We start from the raw sequence: 22925 nt of genomic DNA, 5'->3' as shown, positions 1-22925 counted from the left end.
GGTCCCCAAACCAGACCCCTTCCGGCCCTTGGCTGTGGCTAGAAATTCTGTCCATAAAAGTTATGAACAGGACCGGTGACAAAGGGCAGCCATGCCGGAGTCCAACATGCACCGGGAACAGTTCCGACTTGTGCCAGCAATGCGGACCAAACTCCTGCTCCGCTCGTACAGACCGGATGGCCCCTAATAAAGGATCCATCCATATTAATCTGTGCACACTGACCACATTTGGAAAATACTTAAAATCAAATTTGATACTTTCATACTTCCATGCTGAGTGGGAACCTGTTTGTAGGAGGAAGGTACTTAGGAAGATTTAACACATCTGAAAAAAACAAAAAAAACAATCCATGTTTATTCCAGAACCTTTGATTGTTATAATAAATACAAGCACTTAGCCAACATCCCAGTGTAATGCATAAAGCTCCCACTTGGCACCTATACCAACTTCATCTTGGTTAAAATGCTGAAATCCTCCAGGAAGGATCCCTCCTTCTGCGCTGGTCCCTTTAATGCTGTAAACTCTGAGCAGTGGATGTGGCTGTTGGTGGGTGTGTGATTCTCTCTGTGTTCTCATTACTGAAAACTTTGGTAAGTTTGTCCTTGAACAGTCCTGTAGCTCTGGGATAAGATTAGGGTTTCACAGTCGACTGGTTCCACATGTGGTACAGTGTAACATTTCACAACACCCTTGTTGAACCAAATTCGGCTTTCTAAACAGTGTTTACATGTGTGCCGCTAAACTGTAGCAGAAGTTATCAGCACAGCACAAGGCTGTTAAAAAAACGAAGCTGCACTTTTTTTTTTAAAATGATCGGATCACAAACATTGTGTGTCTTACATACAATCGAGATTGCATTTGTGTAGAATGTGTGAATGTAGATGAAAAAAATGGATCTCAGGCTTCAGTGATTCGGCCATTAACATGTTTGTCTCCTGTGTGCATTAAGTTTATTTTGTTGTTATAAGTCTCTGTTGCATGTGCGTCAGTCTCTGCAGTCTGCTGACTTGTGGTCAGTGTACACAGAGGAAGCTGAGAAGGGCCATGTGGCGGGGGGGCAGCAGTGGTCCGACCACATGCAAAACCACACCAAATGTTTAAGTGCTAGTTTAGTGAAGGTGAGCGGTTGGTGGCCCACAGCAGCTCAATGTAGGGCCATTTAGTCTGCAGGCAGCGCTTCACTGGAGTGTCATCAGTGCGAACCATTGGGTCTTCAAAGCCCAGAACCAAAACTGTCCCCTCCACGTATTCAACCTAGAAGACACACAAGAAAGTCAGTGTCAGGGCTTTGCACAAACATACTCCTGAATTTTGCCATCGCTTTTTTTTTTAGATAACTTTGAATTTATCGATGCCCATTATCACATGATGAACTTTAACTGAGCACACCTTTCCCTGGTGATGATAAACAATGCTAATTAGGAATAAAAAAAAAAATGTGGGGCAAACTTTAGATAGTTTGTAAAGAAAAGTAAAGCAACATTTACCCTCTTAGGTAAGAGTGTGGTGAATGCTGTGTGCGCATGGGGGCGGTTCCGGTTGTTACGTGCACCTAAACCATCTGTCTTTGTGGACATGTTACTGATAAACTGAAGGCTCAAAGAGTGAATCCCACCAACCTACAGAGGACATTCATTGTGGTTCCTTGTATACAGGATCTTGTTCTTTCAGTCTTGATCTATATTTCATGATCATAGGCGAGGCTAGGATAAGTAAACAGCGTGTTTTTGTTTTTGACTCAGCTCTTGCTTTACCAGGACAGACCAGAGCAGCTCCCACCTCACTCCAGTGAAGACCCAAAAACATTTATCCAGCTCCTGCTCCCTCCTACTATCCTTTGTGAACAATGCATATATCTACTTAAACTCCTGTATTTAATGAGTTGAAAGGAGCAACCTACATTATTCCTTTAGAACCATTGCCTCAGATGTAATGGCTTGAAAATACAAACAGAACCACATTATCTGTAAAAAGAAAAGATAAGATCCTGAGATTCCCAAACCAAACACCCTTCTCTCAACACTACAGCTTAAGATTCTGTCCCTGAAGACCACAAACAGGATAGGGGAGAAAGAGAAGCACGGGTTGAGTCCAACATACCCAAGAAACAAGCTCGCCGTTGTGGCAAGAATGCTGACGTGGTTAAAGTGATGCATTTAATCAGTCCAGATTTTTAATGAAAGAGAAACACCAATCCCTTAGAGCAGTAATGTGGCAGCAAATAAAAAGGTAGTCGTAATTTTGCTATTTTAAATTAAACTGGAAAATCTGTAGAGGAGAGTGGCTTTATTGAGAATCCATCCATCCATTTTCAATTTCCGCTCCATCCATATTGGGTCACGGGGGAGCTGGTGCCTATCTCCAGCAGTCTGCAGGTAAGAGGCAGGGTACACTTTATTGAGAATCCAATAAAGCAAACAGAACAGCAGAGAGTTAATCAGGGTTAGGGTTAGCCAACCCTCTCAATATGTTTTAAACATGATGGCAAAGGCAAACAGTAAGCAATGACAAAATCAGCATAGAATTTTACAATTTTATTTACTCAAAAACTATTAATGAACAAGAATGAGTTCATGTCAGAGATGTGAATTTAGTTCACAAAGTTTAGGTGCTCATCTATGAATATGACAGAATTTAGTTTTAACCTGTTTGAACTGAAGTTTGAACTACTTCTTGTTCATGGTGAACCTGCATTATACTGCATAGAGCTAACTAAACAAATAAAGCTGTACACTCCATCTCCTTGCAGACATTTCCTCTGAAGAGGTCAGAGGGATGAGAAAACGTATACAGCAGGTTCTTTCAAAGACCCGTGTAGGAGATGGCTGTCAGAGGGTCTGCTGTTTCCATCTTGAGGTAAGGGAATGGATTTAACATCACAACCTTATAGGCGCCTTGCTACTACACGTGTGTGTATGAGCGCGAGTTTGTGGGGGCATACATGCTTTGCCATTTCTCCAACTCCAGGTAGCTGGATGAAAAAGGAGAGCTTCCAGAGACATGGCAAAGTTGATAAATGGGGAAATGGATATTCCTGATTACTAGGTATATGCAAAGCCACCATCTATATCCACTGACAATCATCCATTAAACTGAGGCAGCTTAATAAGTTTGTGTTTCACCATTTTTCAAAGCGCGACTGCTTATGGTAGCCTTCGCATTCAACCAACTTGCAGAAACGAGAGTCTTTAGCTGGGCCTTCAAATGGATGGACAGACCATTAGGCTTGCAACAGCTACTGTTTATTCTGGAGTGGCTGGCCGCCTCCGGCTGTGTGTATGCCCAAGTGCGAGTGTGTATGAATGATGACAGGAAAAGAAGAGAGGTAATTGGGAGAGACTGGCTATATTAAAAGGAACCACCACCATTACATGATGGAAAAACCCATATGAAAGAGTAGCTTACCCTCTCTTTGTGGTTGGATTGTTTAAGCCCATTGTAGTGGTAGATGGGAAATGAGTCTGGGATTCCTGAATCCTGAAACAAAGAGTGAAAAACATGCTTGATTGTCAAAAAGAGGCTTAGAGCAGAGTGTTCTCACAGACATGGAGATGAAGACTGGCAGAAGCACAACATTCACAATCCAAAAAGCCAAAGTCACATTTCCTGCCTGTAAACAAAGCTTTACATTAAATCCCATTTGTTAAACCTAAATGTGTGTGTTTAATTGTGCATTGTGAAGCTCAAGTCCGGTAACCGCCAGTAAGCCAGCACTACAAAAGTGCTCGAACAATAACAGTGAACCAAGACACTTTCCATGAAATTGGCTTAAAGATACAGGGCTAACAGGGTGTGTTGTCCAGCTTTTCGTATTTGTATGCCTATATATATGAAACTCTAACCCTTGCAACAATCCCACGTGTGTCTGAGTGTGTGTAGGTCCAGTTGGCTAATGGTAGTATTATTTCTTTGCGGCTCTGAACCATTCCTCTGGTGATTCCCTAAAGCCCTGATCACTTTAACACAGCTTCCCTCAATCTCTTCTTCTCCATCTTCTTTACCGGTTCTGCCTCATAAAAGCATCTTACTGCTTTTTCGAAGCTCCCCAGAAAGTAATCTCAAATGATTGTGAACACACATACATTTCATATGAGACACCACAGGAATGTTTTAAGCCCAGAAAGATTTGTTAAAAACAGCACTATGCTTATGCTTGGCAACAAAAACCTTTGTGCCATCAATGCGTGCACAGTGCCTCAAACAGTGGTAAAAGCCCTGGAACTGTTTCACTTTTTCTGATCTAAAAATATTAAAATGAATTTTATTGGGATTTCATTTGTCAAACAAAACAAAGTAATGCATAATCAAAGTAGTGCATAATAATTAAATGGAAGGGAAAAGTGGAGTTTTTATAAAAATAAATATTTAAGAAGTGGTCAGACTTCTTAGATCATTACAGTACTTGTATTAAACCTCATTAATAGGATAAAATCCAGTTCAAGAAATTCCCTTCAGAACTCACTTAATTAGTAAATAGGGTCCACTTGAGTGTAATCTGACAGGGAAAGCTGCAGAGATCCACAGCCCTGGAAGGAGACGTTTATGAAAGGACGACTATTAGTAGCACACTCCACAAATCTGGAAAAATTGTTGAAAGAGGGCTATGTCCCATCTACAAGTTATCAGAAGCCACGTAGAGAAAACAGCAAATAGATGAGACCAAAATGTAACCTTTTGGTAAACATGGAAAATGCTTTCTATGGTAGAAAACGAATATCATGCACATGCAAACTGATGTTTACATGTACATATGTGTTTACTTAAAATAGGACAACTGATAACTGTCACTATTGGTGAATAGGAAAGAAAGGGTCAGGATTAAATAAAGATATACTTTTTGCCATTCCTTTAGGGATATTTAGGTACTTATAGATATACATGCATTTTAATATAATAAATGCACATGTCTGGTCTGATTCAGAACAATGGCAAGTCTCCATACAGGCAGGAGGTGGATTGTCTGGTCCAGTCAGAACCACCTTCCGGTTCCTATCATTCTGGGACCTGAGCTGGTCCTTATACATAGACACAATTAGGAAGAAGGGCCAGTAGATACTGTACTTCCTACAGCAACCCAAGTACAACCTTCCACAGGAGCTGCTGGTCATCTTCTATCCTGCCATAATTCAGTCTGTCCTGTCTTCGTCCATCACTGTGTGGTTTGGCTTATCCTCAAAACAGGACAGGTCCGGACTGCAATGAACAACTAGGTATGCCGAGCGGACTATCAGGGCTGACATTCCCTCCATCCGGGACCTGTACAGGTCTAAGGTCAGGAAAAGGGCAGCTAACATCTATGCAGAACGTACACATCCTGGACACAAAGTGTATAGACTTTTACCTTCAGGGTGGTGCTGCAAAAGGCCATTTGCAAAAACCAGCCTAAAACCAAAAGATAATCTGTAGCAGGACTTTAAATTGACTGACTGAGAAAGAAGAATGGGCATAGATTTTAATCTCTAGATGTAGTCTTCAAAAGTATTAGCTACAGGGGTTGAATACATCACACCTTTCAGATTTTCATTTGAAAAACATACCCAAGCATCCTTTTCCTCCTATATAACCATTTTTTGTTGATCTATCACAGAAAATCACAATAAAACACATTAACATTTGCAGTTTAAAAATGTTTAAAGCCAGTACTTTGGCAGGGCACTGTAAACGCAGACCTCGCTCAGTATGTTTTAGCCATGATATGGATCGAGTGTTATGTGGAAGGCATGCGTCATACACTGTATCGTTTGAAGTGAAAGCTGATTTCCAGACGCACACTCACACACATACCTGATCTGGGAAAAACTCCAAGAGAAAAGGACCCAGAAGAATTATGCCCAAGTTCTCTGGATCAAGCTTACTCTTCACCAGGCTGACGCTGAGAAGGTACAGACGTAGAGAACAGAGATATAAAATCAAAAAAAGTCGGCAGATAAAACAACCAGAAAAATAAGACGACAACAAACATATATATATATATATATATATGTACATATATCTAAAAAAAAAAAAGAGGCTGTAGGAAGAACGCATTAGTGCAGCACAAAATAACCACTTTGTGTGTGACAACTGAGCCAAACTTACAATCACCTTGTCAATCAGTGTGGACTTGAGATGCATGTTTTGGTCAGTGTGCGCCTGTTTTTCACAAATACTGTGGTACAACTAAATATACCTCTTTCCAGACATTCCTACGTGTTGGACCAGTGTTATTATTATTCCACTGCGATAAAAAAAATTTGAACAGATTGTCCTTTTAAGGGAGAAAAGAGAGTGTTTTACCCAGACACACAGGGAAGAGGGATCATTCCTCAAACTACTACTGAAGCTGCTACAGAGCAACACATGCTCTTAAAGTGTTACACTAAGATATATAAATGAATAACACTCAGCACTTTAACAACAGTGTGATAAGCATTAAAAATGACAAGAATCACAACAATATCCAATTACCATAAACAAGATCATGGTTGAGAGCTGTTTTGGATGTATTTGTAGTTGCTTTGCTCTTTATGCACTGCATGGCTTTGATAAAACAATTAAATATAAGAAATAAGAAATAAGACACAACCTAATAAAAACATCCTATCAGGAGGATTTTCTTTATTAATTTGTGGTTTGAGTGTGTCATAAATGCAATCTGCTGTTTAATTTACATCCAAACAATGGCATCTGTCAGAGTAATATTACACTGCTGGCCCTGGTAAAGATGTATAAAAAAAGCCTAAAATAAATGAAAATTTAAGGAACTTCCAATTGTTAAATTCATAACATGACACATGGTCTGATTCCTAGCCATTGGCCACTAGACTGCAGGAAGGCCTCTACTGTGTCTTTACCTGGAGCTTTGTGCTCTGGTCACATGAGACTCACACAGAGCAGCAAACATTTAAGGTTAGTTTGAAGTGGAACAAGGGATGAAAATCTGGAAAAAGCACCCGAAGCCAATTATAAGGTAGGGTGGGGGATGTGTTATGCTGTGGGCCTGTTTGTCTTTCAAAGCGCCTTGAAACCGGAAGATCTTTAATACATCTAAAAGGAAACTGAAAATGAGCCATCATTGGGTGTTTCAAGAGGATATTTCAAAATATTTGGCCCAATCAATAGTCCGTATTCTCCAACCTGGAAAGTTGCACAAAAAAAGACTAAGTACCATCCTAACAAATTTGGACTGTTTAAAGTATTGACAGCAGGCTTGTCAATCAACACATTTTTGCTGAAAGCAGTTCAGATTTTTCCCAACTAATTAAATGTACTCAATTAAAAGGTAGGGTTTTTATACATTTGTCAGTATATACGATAAGGTTAAATGTTGCATTTATTTTAAGTGTTCTAAAGCATCTTTACCCGGGTTGGTAATAAGTGGGAAGGGTGCTGTAGATAAAAATAATGAGAAGACTCTTATACACCTTATACAACACGAGCAAAAAGTTATGTGGCTGTACAGTGAATAAATCTGTGTACAAAGTTATGTTAATACTTATCAGACTGTCAAGGTCAAGAGACATATAGGAAAACTCATTTCCAGAATACTTTAAAAACACTCCTCTCCACCGTTTTGTTTTATCAAGAAAAATAATCTAGACGTTCAATTATTTTCTCCGTTCACTTTTTTTTTTTAAACTGGAGGAATGCCTTCACAAACTCTTCTTGTGTGGTATTGGATGGGATTTGCACAGGGAGTGCCCTCCGTGTTTGTTACATTTTCTTGTGATCTATTGGCCATCTGCAGACCTGATCGGTGGTCCAGTGCTTGGCAAAGCCCCCCGACTGCATTAGGGTTCACTGCTCCTCAGAGGAAAACATGCTTCTGTTCCAAGCGGCACTTTTAAGCATTTCTTCGATCTCTCAGTCTTTGTTCCTGCTGTTAATGATCTCCCTGTAAGCCAGTTTGTGACTTTTTCCTCTTCGTTCTAAGCTTTTACAGCATCACCCTCTCTTGCTTTTCTTTTACAGCAGTCTGGTAGTGAAACATGAGCACAGGGTCACTGACCTGGCCTGGCCTTGACTCAGGAGGTAGAACTATAGAAGCTCCACAGGTGCGACATCAACCACACAAGCTAAAACCCACACACAAAAGCTTACATAAAGCCTTGAACAGGCGAGGACTTACTATTCAGGCTCTGAGACAAGGTCAAGAGCTTTCATTACATCCTCCAACAGAGACTCTGGTATGAAGCCATTATCTAGAGACAGACATGAAACATAATGAGAGAGTGGTACATCATACACAGTACACAGTAAGAGGAAACAAGGCAAAGCATTTAGAAACACACACAAACATTGGCACATCAAGTCATCTGACAATGAAGTCATCTGACAACTTTCACATAAAACTCTCGGTCCTATCCCTTTGATTAGCACTGCATGATTGCGTTACCTGAAAGCAGCAACTTTAAATGCAAACATGTGTCTCTGCCCATTTTCTCTGCCTGGATACTTCTAAGTTTATGTCACTAAAGAATTAGTCTGTGAGCTATCTTGTTTAGACTCATGAGTATTCCCCAACTGTGCTGGGAAGATTAACTGACAATTACTGAGCTTGCTCGCTCAAAACGCCACTCTTTTCTTCTCTGTCCAAAACCAGATGTCGTTCTCACAGCGACAACGGATAGTGTGACAATGAAGTAAGGGGATGCAGGCATGCAAAAACACACAACGCAGAGCGGGGACATGACAAACTAATATTCACAAACAACTGAGACCGGGAGTTTCTGAGACGAGCTTATGAATCACCGCGTTGTGCGCGAATGCGTGTGGCAATGTTTTTTTTCCCATAACAAAAGAGTTGCGCTGACTCTACATGCGACAGTTTTCCGTCCTTTACCGCAGTGTTTACGCTGCATGGATATGGGTGCTGTGTACAGTACACTCTCCTTTCATGTGTGCACATATGCCTTCAAGTGTGTGGGTTCACCAAACGTAGACAAAGCATGTGCTTGTGCGCACACTTGTGGATGAGAGAAGACCATATGGTATGCAGAAAGTGCTGGCAGATGACAGCGGCACTGGTGTACTGTGCAACAGGAAGAAACAAATGAAGAACAAGGAAGAAAAAATGACAATTACATTTACAGATCTATTCTGGAAGTTGTCTGAACAGACAGATTCACTCCTAGCTGGAAGGATTAATCTAAGCAAATCCTAGAACTACATTCAGCATGATGTCCACAAATCAGAACATGCTCCTAAGGGCCAGGAAGTCAACAGAGCCGTTTACGTCAACTAAAAACAGCATGCTTCATTTACACAATAAAAACAAACATATATGAACGCAACAGTTTTGACTATGTAATTATACCATTCAATGAGGTGATGCATAAACCACAAAAGGCAAACATTTTTCATATAGATTAAAATTAACCTACTTTTTTGAACTCTTCTTTTTTACCATTACACAACATCTCCAATAAAAATTTTAAATATACACTGCTCCAAAAAATAAAGGGAACACTCAAATAACATCCTAGATCTGAATGAATGAAATATTCTCATTGAATACTTTGTTCTGTACAAAGTTGAATGTGCTGACAACAAAATCACACAAAAATCATCAATGGAAATCAAATGTATTAACCAATGGAGGCCTGGATTTGGAGTCAAACACAAAATGAAAGTGGAAAAACACACTAGAGGCTGATCCAACTTTGATGTAATGTCAAACCTTCTTGCCACATCTCACATTGATGTGCCATCCTGGATGAGCTGCACTACCTGAGCCACTTGTGTGGGTTGTAGAGTCCGTCTCATGAACCACGAGTGTGAAAGCACCACCAACATTCAATAGTGACCAAAACATCAACCAGAAAGCATCGGTACTGAGAAGTGGTCTGTGGTCCCCACCTGCAGAACCACTCCTTTATTGAGTGTGTTTTGCTAATCACCAAAGATTTCCCCCTGTTGTCTATTTCATTTGAACAACAGCTGTGAAATTGATTGTCAATCAGTGTTGCTTCCTGAGTGGACAGTTTGATTTCACAGAAGTTTGATTTACTTGGAGTTTTATTGTGTTGTTTAAGTGTTCCCTTTATTTTTTTGAGCAGTGTACATCAGGAATTGGTACTGAAGGCAGTTAGAGTCCAATCTAACTGTGAATGTATGGCACTTGAAATATATTACTAGATATTGGATCCAAGCCGTCCGTTGCGATTGTGATATTACAGTCTGATACTGCAATGATTATTGTGATTAAATATATGGTGCAGCTCTACTAAAGACCATCAATTCCTTTTTTTCGTACAAATCGAAACAATTGTTTTAAAGACTGTTTATTTAGTGCAGGATAGTTCACTCTATACTTGACTGATCCATTTGTAGTGTCCCTGTTGATCTCAGTCTAAGGTAGACCTCAAGATAAGAAAAGAATAAAAAGCTCCCAGAAACTAAATTTTATAAATCTCAAACTGTGTTTTAAAGTTTATTTAAAGTTCTTTTTAATGTAGAATGATTGAGTCTAGCTTTGACTAGGTCAAGCTTTTTAGATATTGAACTACAGATAATCAATTGCGATACAGATTCCTTTCGAAATTTGAAACAGTCATTCCCTTTCGGGACAACAGGAAGCTCCAAAGTAGATGCTAACTTCAGCCAGCTGTGGTATTCTCAATGTTTACAGTGTGTGTCCTGTATACCACTGTCAGCATTTCTTTTTTCCTGCCCCTGAAACGACTTAAACGTGCTGGGAGCTGTTTTAATGCTTACGTATGTAACCAAGTGTTGTCAGCAAGTCCGACAAGAAGTCTTTACAAGTCACCTCTGTCAACACAATAGGGCAACTCAATAAGCATTTCCTTTCTTGGTCTTAAACAAACATACAAGATGTCAAGTTGGTCTCGTACTCGTACTCGTCGTCTTCCGCTTATCCGGGACCGGGTCACGGGGGCAGCAGACTCAACAGAGACGCCCAGACGTCCCTCTCCCCAGACACCTCCTCCAGTTCCTCCAGGGGGAGCCCAAGGCGTTCCCAGGCCAGCCGAGAGACATAGTCCCTCCAGCATGTCCTGGGCCGTCCCCTGGGCCTCCTCCCGGTGGGATGTGCCTGGAACACCTTCCGAGGAAGGCGTCCAGGAGGCATCCGGTATAGATGCCTGAGCCACCTCAACTGGCTCCTCTCGATGTGGAGGAGCAGCGGCTCTAACCTACCCTATCTCTAAGGGAGAGCCCGGCCACCCTACGGAGGAAGCTTATTTCAGCCGCTTGTATCTTGGATCTCGCTTGTATCCAGGATCTCGTTCTTTCAGTCATGACCCAAAGTTCATGGCCATAGGTGAGGGTAGGAACGTAGACCGACCAGTAAATTGAGAGCTTTGCTTTTCGGCTCAGCTCTCTCTTCACCACAATGGACCGGCACACCGCCCCCATTACTGTGGCAGCCGCACCGATCCGTCTGTCGATCTCCCGCTCCATTCTTCCCTCACTCGTGAACAAGACCCCGAGATACTTAAACTCCTCCACTTGAGGCAGGAACTCCCCTCCAACCTGAAGAGGACAGCCACCCTTTTCCGGTCGAGTTCCATGGCCTCGGACTTGGAGGAGCTGATCTTCATCCCAGCCGCTTCACACTCGGCTGTGAACCGCCACAGCGCATGCTGTAGGTCTTGGCTAGAGGGAGCCAGCAGGACCACGTCATCTGCAAAAAGAAGAGACGAAATCCACTGGTCCCCAAACCAGACCCCCTCCGGCCCTTGGCTGCGTCTAGAAATCCTGTCCATAAAAGTTATGAACAGGACCGGTGACAAAGGGCAGCCCTGCTGGAGTCCAACATGCACCGGGAACAGGTCCGACTTAGTGCCGGCAATGCGGACCAAACTCCTGCTCCGCTTGTACAGAGACCGGATGGCTAATAAAGGGCCCCCGATTCCATACTCCTGGAGCACCCCCCACAGGGCATCACGAGGGACACAATCGAATGCCTTCTCCAGGTCTACAAAACACATGTGAACCGGTTGGGCAAACTCCCATGAACCCTCGAGTACCCTGTAGAGGGTATAGAGCTGGTCCAGTGTTCCGAAAACCACACTGCTCCTCCTGAAGCCGGGGTTCGACTATCGGTCGGACTCTCCTCTCCAATACCCTGGCGTATTGGAGAGGAGACCGGTCAAGTCGGTCTGCGAAATATATTTCAAATGTGTTGTTAATGCAAAATCAGAGCGTGCAAAGGATAGTTTGGAACAATTATTATATTCCAGTGATGAGGAATCTCACTACTCCTCACATCCTGGGTTCATAAGAGCTTATACTCATTTCAACAAATAAAGGCACATAACAATGCAGTAAATGGATGGAGCTTCATGAAGCAGACTTTACCCAGACAAGGGCCATGTTGGCCTTTTATTATTGTTAGACCCCTAGCTACAGCTGGTGATTTACTCAGCTGAACGCTGCAGGAACGTGACGCTTCAGCAGTAAAAATACTGGCTATTCATTTTACTGGAATGATCCCACCTGACCATTCTTTCTTCAAATTAAATAAGAGCTTTTTCTTCCTGATTAACGATGATTATTACAGAAAAATATTTCAAAAGACATCATTCTTTTTTTTTTTTACAGGTAAATATAAACTATTTGGCAGAAATCTATTAACAGGTCTCTGAAAATAAACCAGGCTGTTTTGGTTCATTACCATGTATGCTACATCAGTGCAGTACATGGCTGCAATAAACAGAGTAGTAGTGGAAAAAATCCTCGGGGCACAAGACACAAACAAAACAAGATGCACTGTCTTAAAATAAAAAATGAAATTAAAAGACCTAAGGCTGATTGTTGATCCATGTCTTTTTGTGTGTACTTCCAGAGATGTTTTTTTCCTCTGTAAGCACAGACAAATAAAATAAAAAGGTCCTCTAAATAAATCACATCTTATGGACATTAACCATAGAGAAAACAAAATAATGAAAACCTAAACACTGACTTCAAAATGCAGATGAAAAGAAATATGGAATGTCCTTCCCACTGCCTTTTACCTCAGTCACCTGGAAGTGGCAAGAAGGGAGAGAAAACAAGGAAAAGAAGAAAGACGCTGGACGGTTGACTCAGCTGTAAGAGGGGCGGATCTCGCTAACTTCAACAATAACAGCAGAGATTAGAGACAGTCTTGTTCCCCGTGTGGAAGAAAAGAAACAAGCGACTGAAAAGGAACAGAGGGGCAGGGGAAGTTTTCAATTAATCTGTAACATGGGAAACGAAAACAAGCAGGATGCTGTTTGATGGACAAGTGTGGAGCTGTGGAGATGTTTGGACTAATCACACATTTTTGTATTAGGGCTTTCATCTCGTTGCTCCATTTTACTAAAAGAGGAGAGAGCAATATTATAGTCACTTGTACAGTGCAAATGATGCAAACATTTGTTGCTTACTTACCTTCAGGATCAAATGACTGGAAAACCCTTCTTGCCTGTTCTGATGCAGATTCTGGGCCAACCAGCGACATCTCCTATTGAGAAACAGCCAAAGAGGAGAAAGAGAGAGAAAAAAGGAACAAAGGGAGAAAAGAAGGAAAAAGTAAAACAAAAAAACACAACCCTGCATAGCAAATTGGAAAAACGTGACCGTATACAGATTTATAACTAAAAGGAGACAGGGATGGAACTTCAAAACTGGAGCTGATTTTATATCAGTTTCTCTGAGGAAAGAGCTTCATCAGCAGTAAAATAGTAGGGCTACTATAACAAGGAACAGAAACAAAACAACAAATATATTAATTACTGGTGTAAGAAGAAAAAATATAAACAAAGTACTACACATAAACATAATATGAGTTCAGCATACTTTGTCAGTCATTAGTGACTGTGTTATGCTGAAATAATGTATCTCGAACATGTATTTGATGTGAAAGTCCAAGTAGTGAGAGGGGCTGAAGCCATCACAGAGCACTGGGTTATGAACTGATCTGCTGATAAACTTAGACAGCTTGTTTTCAGTCCAAACACTCAATCAGGAAATCAAGCCTTACACATATAGACCTTGTTCTGTGATGAGCTGGTGTTTGTTGGCCAAGAAATGGCTTTAAAGAAAGCCATGCTAGAACACATTAGATGTGTTTATTGATCTCGAAATGGTGATGCCTTTAATAACAGGTCTAGAATCCACAGTACATATGTGCCTTAGGTAAGTATTCATACCCAGGACACACAGAAAAATTCCAATGAAAAGGAAGTTATTATTTATTTATAGAAAAGCACAAAGTTGTACCCAACTAAGGTGGACAAAGGATACATTAATTTCAGAATTGATGAGTTGAGACAACAGTTGACATTTCTGAAACATGCAAAACCCAGTGTGGTGAAAAACTGACACTGCACATTACACTGGACACATCATCTCCACGGTGAAACATGCTTTATGCTGTGGGGATGTTTTTAATTCTGCTGGGCAAAAAAGATGCTGCAAAAAACACTTGAGGCTGAGGTGGAGGTTCACAGTTCTTCAGGATAAAACTACACATTCAGCCAGAGCTACACAGGAATGGTTTGGTTTAGTGGTGTCCTGCGTTTTTGATACGTGTGTAAAAGTTAGCGAGTTGAAAGTACTAATTGGATACAAAAGTGAAAAAAAGTTAAAACTCACCATCGGGGAAGTCGCGTGGCTTAGTGGGAGAGAGGGTGCACGATACACATGGAGGTTATGGTGCTGGATGCACCCGTCCTGGGTTCAGTCCACAACCCCAGGCCATTGACTGCATGTGTTCCCCTCCTGTCTCTGCCATGCATTCTGTCTACTAATGAGTTCGTGCCACAAAGTCACCCTAAAAATTACAAAAACTGGCCAAATTCTACAATTCTAGTCTGTGACCACACGAACTTCGGGGGCCCATATTAGCTACCATACAAGGAATCAGAATAAACTACCACAGTTGATTTCTTTTCCTTTCCTCTTCGTGCTCGCCATCGTTTAGAAAATACATTTGAAACAATTAACATGACTGTCGGAGGAAGGTGGTTCCGTCCCGCCGCCCCGCTAAAACATCAGTGTTCGTTTCTCCGTGTTCTCCCGCTCCATGTTCCTCATGTTTGCATCTGCGTAGCGCCCTCTTACATCAAGACTTAAATAGGCACGTTCCTCTGCCATAGGTTGTAAACAATGTAGTTCCTCTCCTGTTGACATTTAATAATTTACTACATGTCGTGATTTTGTTGATGGGGCAGGTGGTAATGTTGGCGGTTAAATAATGGTGGGGAAAATGCTGCTATGGATCCTTTTCCTTCCACTTAACACTATGTGTTGATCTATCACATAACATCCCAATTAATATATTAAAGTTTGTGGTTGTAACAGGAGGAAAACTTGGTAAAAATGTCAAGAGGCATAAATACTTTATTAAGTCAATATACTTCTCGGATGATGTGTCTGCCAAACTGTGCCTGTCAGATCATCACATTTCAAAAGTGACTCACTTTTATAATAACAAAATAATAAATCTCAAAACAACTTCCCAAAAATGAGCAGTTGTGATAATGTGCAAATGTAAGCTTTTTGTAATATGTGCGACTGACTTCGCCTCAAGTTCACCTGAACATTTAATTCTTGGTAGGCAACTTTCTTCATACTTTAAACTTGCAGGATAGGAAAGACTTCCTAAGTTTAGTCTCACCCTATTTTTAATAAGCTTTCAATATTTTTTTAACATACGTTTCAGATTTTGTTCAAACCAATGACTTCTTACAAGAAACCCATCATTTTTTAAGCAGAAGAGTCAAAAAGATTTAAAGAATAAGTGTCCATTAAAAAAAACCTAAAAACATGATGACAATGGTGCCAAATGAAGTGAATAAATAATATTGTAACAGATGTGAGTTTTTCACTTCAGCTCTCTCACACACCAACACGTGCAAAATCATAGCTGAAGGCAGAGAGGGTATTACTGTTCTTGCCCGAGTGTGGGAGGGCAAGTATTTATGACAACAAATCACTGGACAAACACACAATGTTTTGGGAAAACAAATGAACCCTGCACATCTCCTTTTAGCTGACCTCTTTATTAAAGTTTGAGCCTCAGAGCCACGCAGCCTGCTTCGGTTTCACAGGCCACTTATTACTGTATTCAGAGCTCACTCAGCGAGAGACAGGGGTGTTCAGGGGGGCACACCAAGAAGAGATGACTCCCAGCTGCTGACTCTTCAAATGTAAAGAAAAACAGTCACACGCCAGTGAGTGTATGCTCGCATACTGTTCTGTCACACAAACTATCACAACGGACCTGACATGTTTACATTACAGGCTCCATAAAGCAGAGGGCAGATTTGTCATAAGCAGAATATGTCTGTGATTCACTTATGCTTGTGGACAATGGTTCACGGGAGGAACATTATATATATATATATAAAAAGCTCTTTAGCATCTAAAACAAAACAAATGGAATTAAGTTTAATTACAGTGTCCTGCAAAAGTAATCATACCCTTACATATTATTATTTTACAACCAAAAACCTTAATTTAATGAGATAAACCAAGATAAAGTAGAGCAGAGTTGTTTAGGGGAACGAAAACGTTACATGGTTTTCATTTTTATTCCACCCGTTTTACTAGGATGTCCTTTAAGAAAACCTACTTCAAACTATCATCTTGACCTGACAACTTATTAGTCAGAAATCCGTTTATATCCAATCCACACATATCTGACCTTTATGCCAGAGTGGCAAGGAGAAAGCCATAGTTGAAAGTAAGTTGTTTGCCACATGTTTTGTAGGTGGCACAGCAATCAAGTGATGAAAAAGTGTTTTGATCAGATAAGACTAAAACTGATCATTATTGCAAAATTGAGCATACATTCAGCTGTCAAGCTTTGTGTGGGGAAAAAAAACATTCTTGCACATCAGCCTGAACAATCCCCACAGTGAAACATGGTGGTGGCAGCATCATAATGTGGGGATGCTTCAGCTGTACGATACCAGGAAAACATACTAAACGTGATAATGGTCTTGAATGTCGGATGACGATATGACTTGTGATAAACAAACACCTAACTAAACAGCATTTGTTTGTGCTTTAGGTTTATTGCAAACAGAACCAAAATAGTGAGTAAGTGAATCCATCTTCTGGGGAATGTTTTTATATTTAGCTTCCATGTAAACAACAGGATTTAACTGAAGGGTTGCATCTGGCTGTATCTGCCGTTTTGGGTGAAGAAACAACTTTTAGTTTTAACAACTGTTTAGAGATTTTACAAGAACATCTTAATTTCTTCATAAAAGATTTTCCGCTGCACGAAAACAAAAGACGTCACCAAACATAGTTCTTGCATAGGCAGCCTGAATCTGTGCTCATTATCTGCTCATAATCAGCTAATATTTATTTTAGTCCAGGTTCTTAGTTCTTACATTAGTTCTTTGCAATGTTGCTATTGCGTGCAGTGATACGGTTATAGCAGAAAAGTTCTATATTGTGCAGCTCTGAGCTAGACGCAGGGAAGTCCTGGAAGACAATCTGTTGGAGGCCGCTAAAGACTGGAGACAGGGACAGGCATTCATCTTCTAACAGACAAATATGCTAAAGATACAACCGGAGCTACACTGCAATGGTTTAGATCAAAGCATTTGGATATGACGGAATGGTCTAGAAAAAGTCCAGACCTAAATTCACTTGGAATTCTGTGGCAAGCCTTAAAAACTGATGTTCGCCATTGTTCTCTATCAATGTTGACTGTGCATGAGCTAGTTCATCAGGAGGAATGGGCAGAAGTTTTAGTTGCTGGATCTGCAAATCTGGAAGATGAACATCCCTGCTGCTATAATTGATGATTTCCACATTATTAAGAATTTTGAAAACTATGTCTCATTTTAGTACGCTTCACAATTGTGTGATGAAATACATTGCAATTTGTCGTTGTAATGTGACCAAATGTGAAATATTATAGGGTATAAATGAACTTAATGAACTAAAGCACATATTTAAAAGGCAGGAAGGACACAATTTTTGTAAATCACCTTGTTGACTTACAATTACAGCATACGAGGGACTTTATTAGGAGATAAACTTTACCAAGTGGTAATCAGCATCAGGGGACTGAGTACAACACGCTATTATGGTGTCTTAAAAAAAAGATAAAAAAGCTAAAATGAGCACGTTGAAAGGAACAGAACCGATGGTGACTCATTGCTGCAAAAGATTGTGGAGATAACAAACACTAATAACGACAGCAGAAATTACATGGCTGTGTGTGCCTCTGTGTGCAATGACTTGTGTGCTTGCTCATCTTTGATCTGTGTTTTATTAGAGGCCTCAGGAAAATGCTGCTGAGTTGAAAAACAAGTCACGAAGCTAACACTCTCTGCAGGAAGGTTTGGAAGTGTGTGCCTGTCTGCTTCAGTGTTCCTTCTCTCTCCACTGTGAACATGTTTGTAAGAGACAGAACCAGAGCAACAAACACATTGCTTCCCCTGATACAAAGTGCTTATACAGGGGCACTGAATTCTTTTCTGCTGCGAGCTCATACAAACACACAAAACAATGACACAGACCCGCAGCACCGAGGACAACTCTCTTTAAGTGTGGCAAATGAAATCAAGGAGCACATTCCGAACTCTGCAGCTTGACCTTTTTTGCACAAACCCTTGACTTGCTTGACAACGCAACAATATACCCCAAAGGAATAAAGACAAACACACATGTACGCACTTCCCGACTGACTTAAAAAGTAATTATAATGTGGTATTGTTTGCTCTAATCAAAACCTGTAAGCCTGGTTAAAAAAAGGCTGCATATTTAGGAACAAACTTCATTGTTTAACAAAATAGAAAACAGAGAGCGCCCTTTTGATTAGTTTTGTCAGAGTTTCTACATGTTTTTTATATTGAAATTCTGTACTTTTCCAGACTAAATTCTCAGACAGTTTTAGACTATTTCTAAAAGGAAGGAAACAAAATAGACACAGATGGATGGAAAAATAAACGAAAAGGTGGAAGGAAGGATAGATGGGTGGATGAACGTAGTGCAAAAACCAAGGCAAATGGATGAGATGGATACACATATAATGTGTGAATGGAAGAATTGAGGAGGAAAACAGACAGAATGAAGGCAAATCGACAGATGGCTGAATGGAAGAGAGACCAAAGGACAGATATAAAGAAGGAATGCAAATGGGTGGACGGAAAGATGCAAGTAGTGTAAGTGGATGGAGAAAAGGAGGACAAGTTGACAGAAAAGTTTGTCAAAATAGTCGATATAGTCTTGCTAAAACAATATTTTTCAAAGATACTTATTTGCATCAAAATTGATACAAAGTGACCCCTTCAGATTTGTCCAAAAAGTGTACCTTCTTCCTGCAGCAGTGCTGCAATAACAGAGCCTCTCAGCCCCTCTTCTCCCAGCAGCCTCATCTGACAAACAATGAGCTGCTGCTAGACGTTTGAAACTCTGCGCTAGTGCTAGGATACTGATGTTTAAGAGATACTTAAAAACAAAGGTCAGTAAAGCTCCTGTATCTACAACAATGAAGTAGTAACCTCCCAGATAACATAAATTAACACTATCTTTTTAAATATTAGCTTCAAGAAAACGGACAGCCAAATGTCGTGTTCTGCCAGTCCGAGCTCCCCTCGTCGAGGTGTGCAGTTCTGAACCGCTCAATTCTCCGTTCTGCTCTGGTACGAATTAATGCAGGAAAATGTTAATCAGCTGACTGCTTTGTTTCATAGCTTCACTATTTAGTAGCCAACTCAGCCATGTGCCGCCCTCCAGCACTCCTCCATTTAGCTGTAAAGGCACTGGAGGCTAATGTGGCTAATGAGAACTCAGGTTATGGTGGAGCCAAACTGAAGCTGACATTTATAGCAGAAAAAAGTAGGAACCCATAGCAACCTACCCTGCTGCCACTAAATACATTTGCATGGACCTGACACTTGTTTACACTGTACAAAATATATATATTGTATGCACCAGATCTATTTTAGTATAGATTGATCCTTTATCTGTCCCTCAGTACTGAAATCTATTTGTGTCAACAACAAATGGACAGGCAAATAGAAGCAAATGGCACATGAAAAGATAAGCATTTTATAATAAATAAAATAACTGCACGACTGAATTAAAAGTACACGCTTCCGTAAAGGATATCGACACTTATCCTAATGGTGTTATCTTGTTTATTGCTTTGCTTTAAATGAGGGCTGAATTGTCCCCTACTTATTGGTTTTATCCTATTTAAGGAAGTTAAAACGTTGCCAGAATGTAATCAATCATATTTTTTGTTCTTAACTACAAAGAACCCTTGGAGTTGTCTTCTTTTGTTATAATCTGGTCAGGTTGTCTGCATCATGGCCTTAGAGATAAAATACAAAAGCTTGGCTGATAGTAATTTGACCCTTTCGTCACTTGTGTCACTTTGTACAATGTCTGCTGAGAATGGGTAAAACCTTCACGGCTCGTCACCAGCATTTTTTTGTGTTCTTCAAGTAGAGAGGATCTCTCACTCTAGGCTAGTTTCCCCTTTTACTTTGTGAAAGGGGAAACTAGCCATCTACCTTTTCCCGGGATAAGTAGGTACTCCAGTTTTGTAGTATTTCCTCCCCTCCTGCCCTCCACTTTTTGTCCATTCTTCCTTCTGCCTTTCAGACTTTATCTCCACATCAAGGTAGCTACTTCAAGTAAGACAGGTAGGCATAGTCTTTTACTAGAATTACACTTTCTTTCCCTCCTGTTCTCCTAAAGAGCTATTGTGTGTGCTGAGAGGCTGTGAGTGGACAAGGAGTAAGTTTAAAGGTCTCAATTTCAAAACAAAGCACAGATCTTGGATAATATCTCCCATCTTGTTCAGAGCAGGGACAGATAGCCTCACTACATGACAAATTGAGGAGAAAGGTCAACACGTGAGAGCTTGTTATGTGAATATTTCATTATTGTGGTTTTTTTCTCCATAGTTTTAATTCATCTCAACCAGCATATGTCCCTAGGGATCACAAGAAATCACAGGAAACAATGGAAAGCTTCTCTCCTGCAAAATAATGAGAGTCCAGTTTCTGCTGGAGGTCTGTGGGTATGTGTATGAGCCTCGAGTGTGACAGACAGCACAAAGCAGTGATTTATGAAGCTGTCTTCAATAACCAAAAGTGCGTCTCCCTGAAAAGAGATGAGACACTGGAGAGTAGTTGTATAACACACTGATGGGTCTTATAACACTGATGAACACCCAAGGGGGGATGAAGAATAATGCAGCACACATACACTTCCGATGGCAACCCTTTATTCCACTACAATGACCTTTGATCTGACCTGTCAAAGGTTATTAATGATGGTTAATGTACACCACTTTGTTGTTTTGTGTTTACATGTGGCCCGCACCCACCGATCAAATGAAAACCAGGGAGCAATACTGTTTAGAGGAAAAAAGATCCTTAAATGTGCCTCCAGTTTTCTTTCAAATTATCCTCCTTTATTCTTTTATTGCATCTTTTAGTAAACTGATTTTATAGGTCAGTGGCGGTTCTTGCAAGAAAGGCGCCGTGGGCAAGCCTCTCCTGAGCTCAATACACTTTGTTGTTGTTACAAATAGAAAAGGTTTCACAAAGCAAAACTGGGTTTCAAAGAATCCGTGTCAAATAATTCTGACCAGATGTGTCCTTATCTAAGATGGTCCTAATCCCCACAAACGATTAATGCACTCTGTGTCCCTGTGCCCATCTTTTCTTCCAGTGCTTACATTATAACAACAAAGTGAAGTTGCCCACGCTCCTGGATATACAAGTACACAACATAAAACTTCTTTTGAGTACTCGTGGCTCCCCCTGATGAATGGCATCCTGGTTACTGAGCCATATTGCCCATATCAAAAACCTCCACTGTATGAAAAGAAAATACAATGGGTTTATAATGAGATTATGGGTGTAGATCTATTATGAAAGTATCAATGCATAAGTTATGACTTATATCCAGATTTCTAATAATTAAATCCAAAGAGCTTGCTTCACAAATAAAATTAGCTGTTGTACATAAAAGTACATGCATTCAAGCATTTTCGGCTGAAATTTATATTTTGAAATACTTTTTATGCAACATGTTACAAATGTCATCTTTAGACTTGCTTTGAATCTAGAAAGCAACTGAGATGCATTTTCAGCTCTAATAAAAGCAGCAAAATATCTGACTTCTGAATAATTCTTCACACATTTTAGCTTCTGGTATTTAAAGGACTTTACAGTTTTTATGTCAACATACTTTCAAAGAAATAGCCTGACCTACATTTACTGTGTCAGCCCACAGTTTCTTGTTCTCCAGGAGCCTTTAAAAGACATCCTGTGTGTGCAGACAGAGGTGGAAGTCTTAGAAGACACAGAGCACCATAGTGGCTGCTTCCTCTCAAGTAAATCACTGACACAGAGCACAACTACTGTACACACAGGCACACAAACACACACATGTAAGTCCCAGGAGAAGAGCAGATACAGCCTGTGAACCTCATCACTCAGTGAGGGCAGAGTTAAGAGTGAGGAGCAATGTCACAGGAGGATCACCCTCCCCTAAGCCCCTTTCCTGAGTGACCACTGCAGTGCTCTTTTTAAGTGCATCCTTCCTCTTAACTTTCCTTCCTCTCTTTTTCATTCCACAAGGGACCAATAAGGTGAAGAATAAGATTTACAGGATGATCCTTCAATTGGGCAGCCCTAAACTAGAATGGAAATTAAAAAAGTAGGGTGGTACCTTTTTTCTTAAATTCAAATGAAAACATTTCTTTGATTTCTACCTGCATCTTGAAAACTCTAATAAAAAAAAAAAACATGATTACAATCCAAAATACAGTCACTATGGGTCTTTCTAACACATACACAAACCTTAAATACAGGAAACACAGTATTGGGGAAAGAAACAGAAATAGCAAAATGCCCGCTGTGTATGTAGATTGGATAAAAACATAAATGCTGCTAAGCTGTTTGTTAAAAAGCCACGGTCACATACTGACAACCACTCAGGGGAATACACGTGAGGAAATGGCTCTAAAAGC

The 22925-nt window shown here is 40.5% G+C and overlaps 2 protein-coding genes across 5 annotated transcripts in view; one reads left to right on the top strand and one right to left on the bottom strand.

Annotated features, from left to right (window-relative positions):
* Positions 1 to 336: 336 nt before the first annotated feature.
* mindy3 (MINDY lysine 48 deubiquitinase 3) overlaps positions 337 to 22925 on the bottom strand; it is a 33345-nt gene continuing 10756 nt past the window's right edge. For 2 of the 4 annotated variants that reach the window (XM_047360349.1, XM_047360350.1), the window contains exons 12-16: positions 13355 to 13427; positions 8109 to 8181; positions 5786 to 5873; positions 3407 to 3478; positions 337 to 1255 (exon numbers count right to left, since the gene is read on the bottom strand). In XM_047360349.1, coding sequence (XP_047216305.1) covers positions 1106 to 1255; positions 3407 to 3478; positions 5786 to 5873; positions 8109 to 8181; positions 13355 to 13427 — 456 coding nt within the window. In that variant the 3' untranslated portion in view covers positions 337 to 1105. Of the gene's footprint in view, positions 1256 to 2152; positions 2371 to 3406; positions 3479 to 4463; positions 4528 to 5785; positions 5874 to 8108; positions 8182 to 13354; positions 13428 to 22925 lie in introns of those variants that run through there. The other 2 variants (XR_007037550.1, XM_047360352.1) reach the window with 2 other exon arrangements.
* Positions 2778 to 22925, top strand: part of si:dkey-12j5.1 (probable assembly chaperone of rpl4) — a 69785-nt gene continuing 49637 nt past the window's right edge. The window contains exon 1 of the mRNA XM_047360354.1: positions 2778 to 2857. The gene's annotated coding sequence lies outside the window, so the exon portion shown is untranslated. The remainder of the gene's footprint in view (positions 2858 to 22925) is intronic.

The sequence above is a fragment of the Girardinichthys multiradiatus genome, chromosome 3, assembly GCF_021462225.1.
Source record: "Girardinichthys multiradiatus isolate DD_20200921_A chromosome 3, DD_fGirMul_XY1, whole genome shotgun sequence".
Lineage (NCBI taxonomy): Eukaryota > Metazoa > Chordata > Actinopteri > Cyprinodontiformes > Goodeidae > Girardinichthys > Girardinichthys multiradiatus.
Note: the sequence above shows the minus strand (reverse complement) of the source record. Positions and strands in the feature narration are given on the sequence as shown.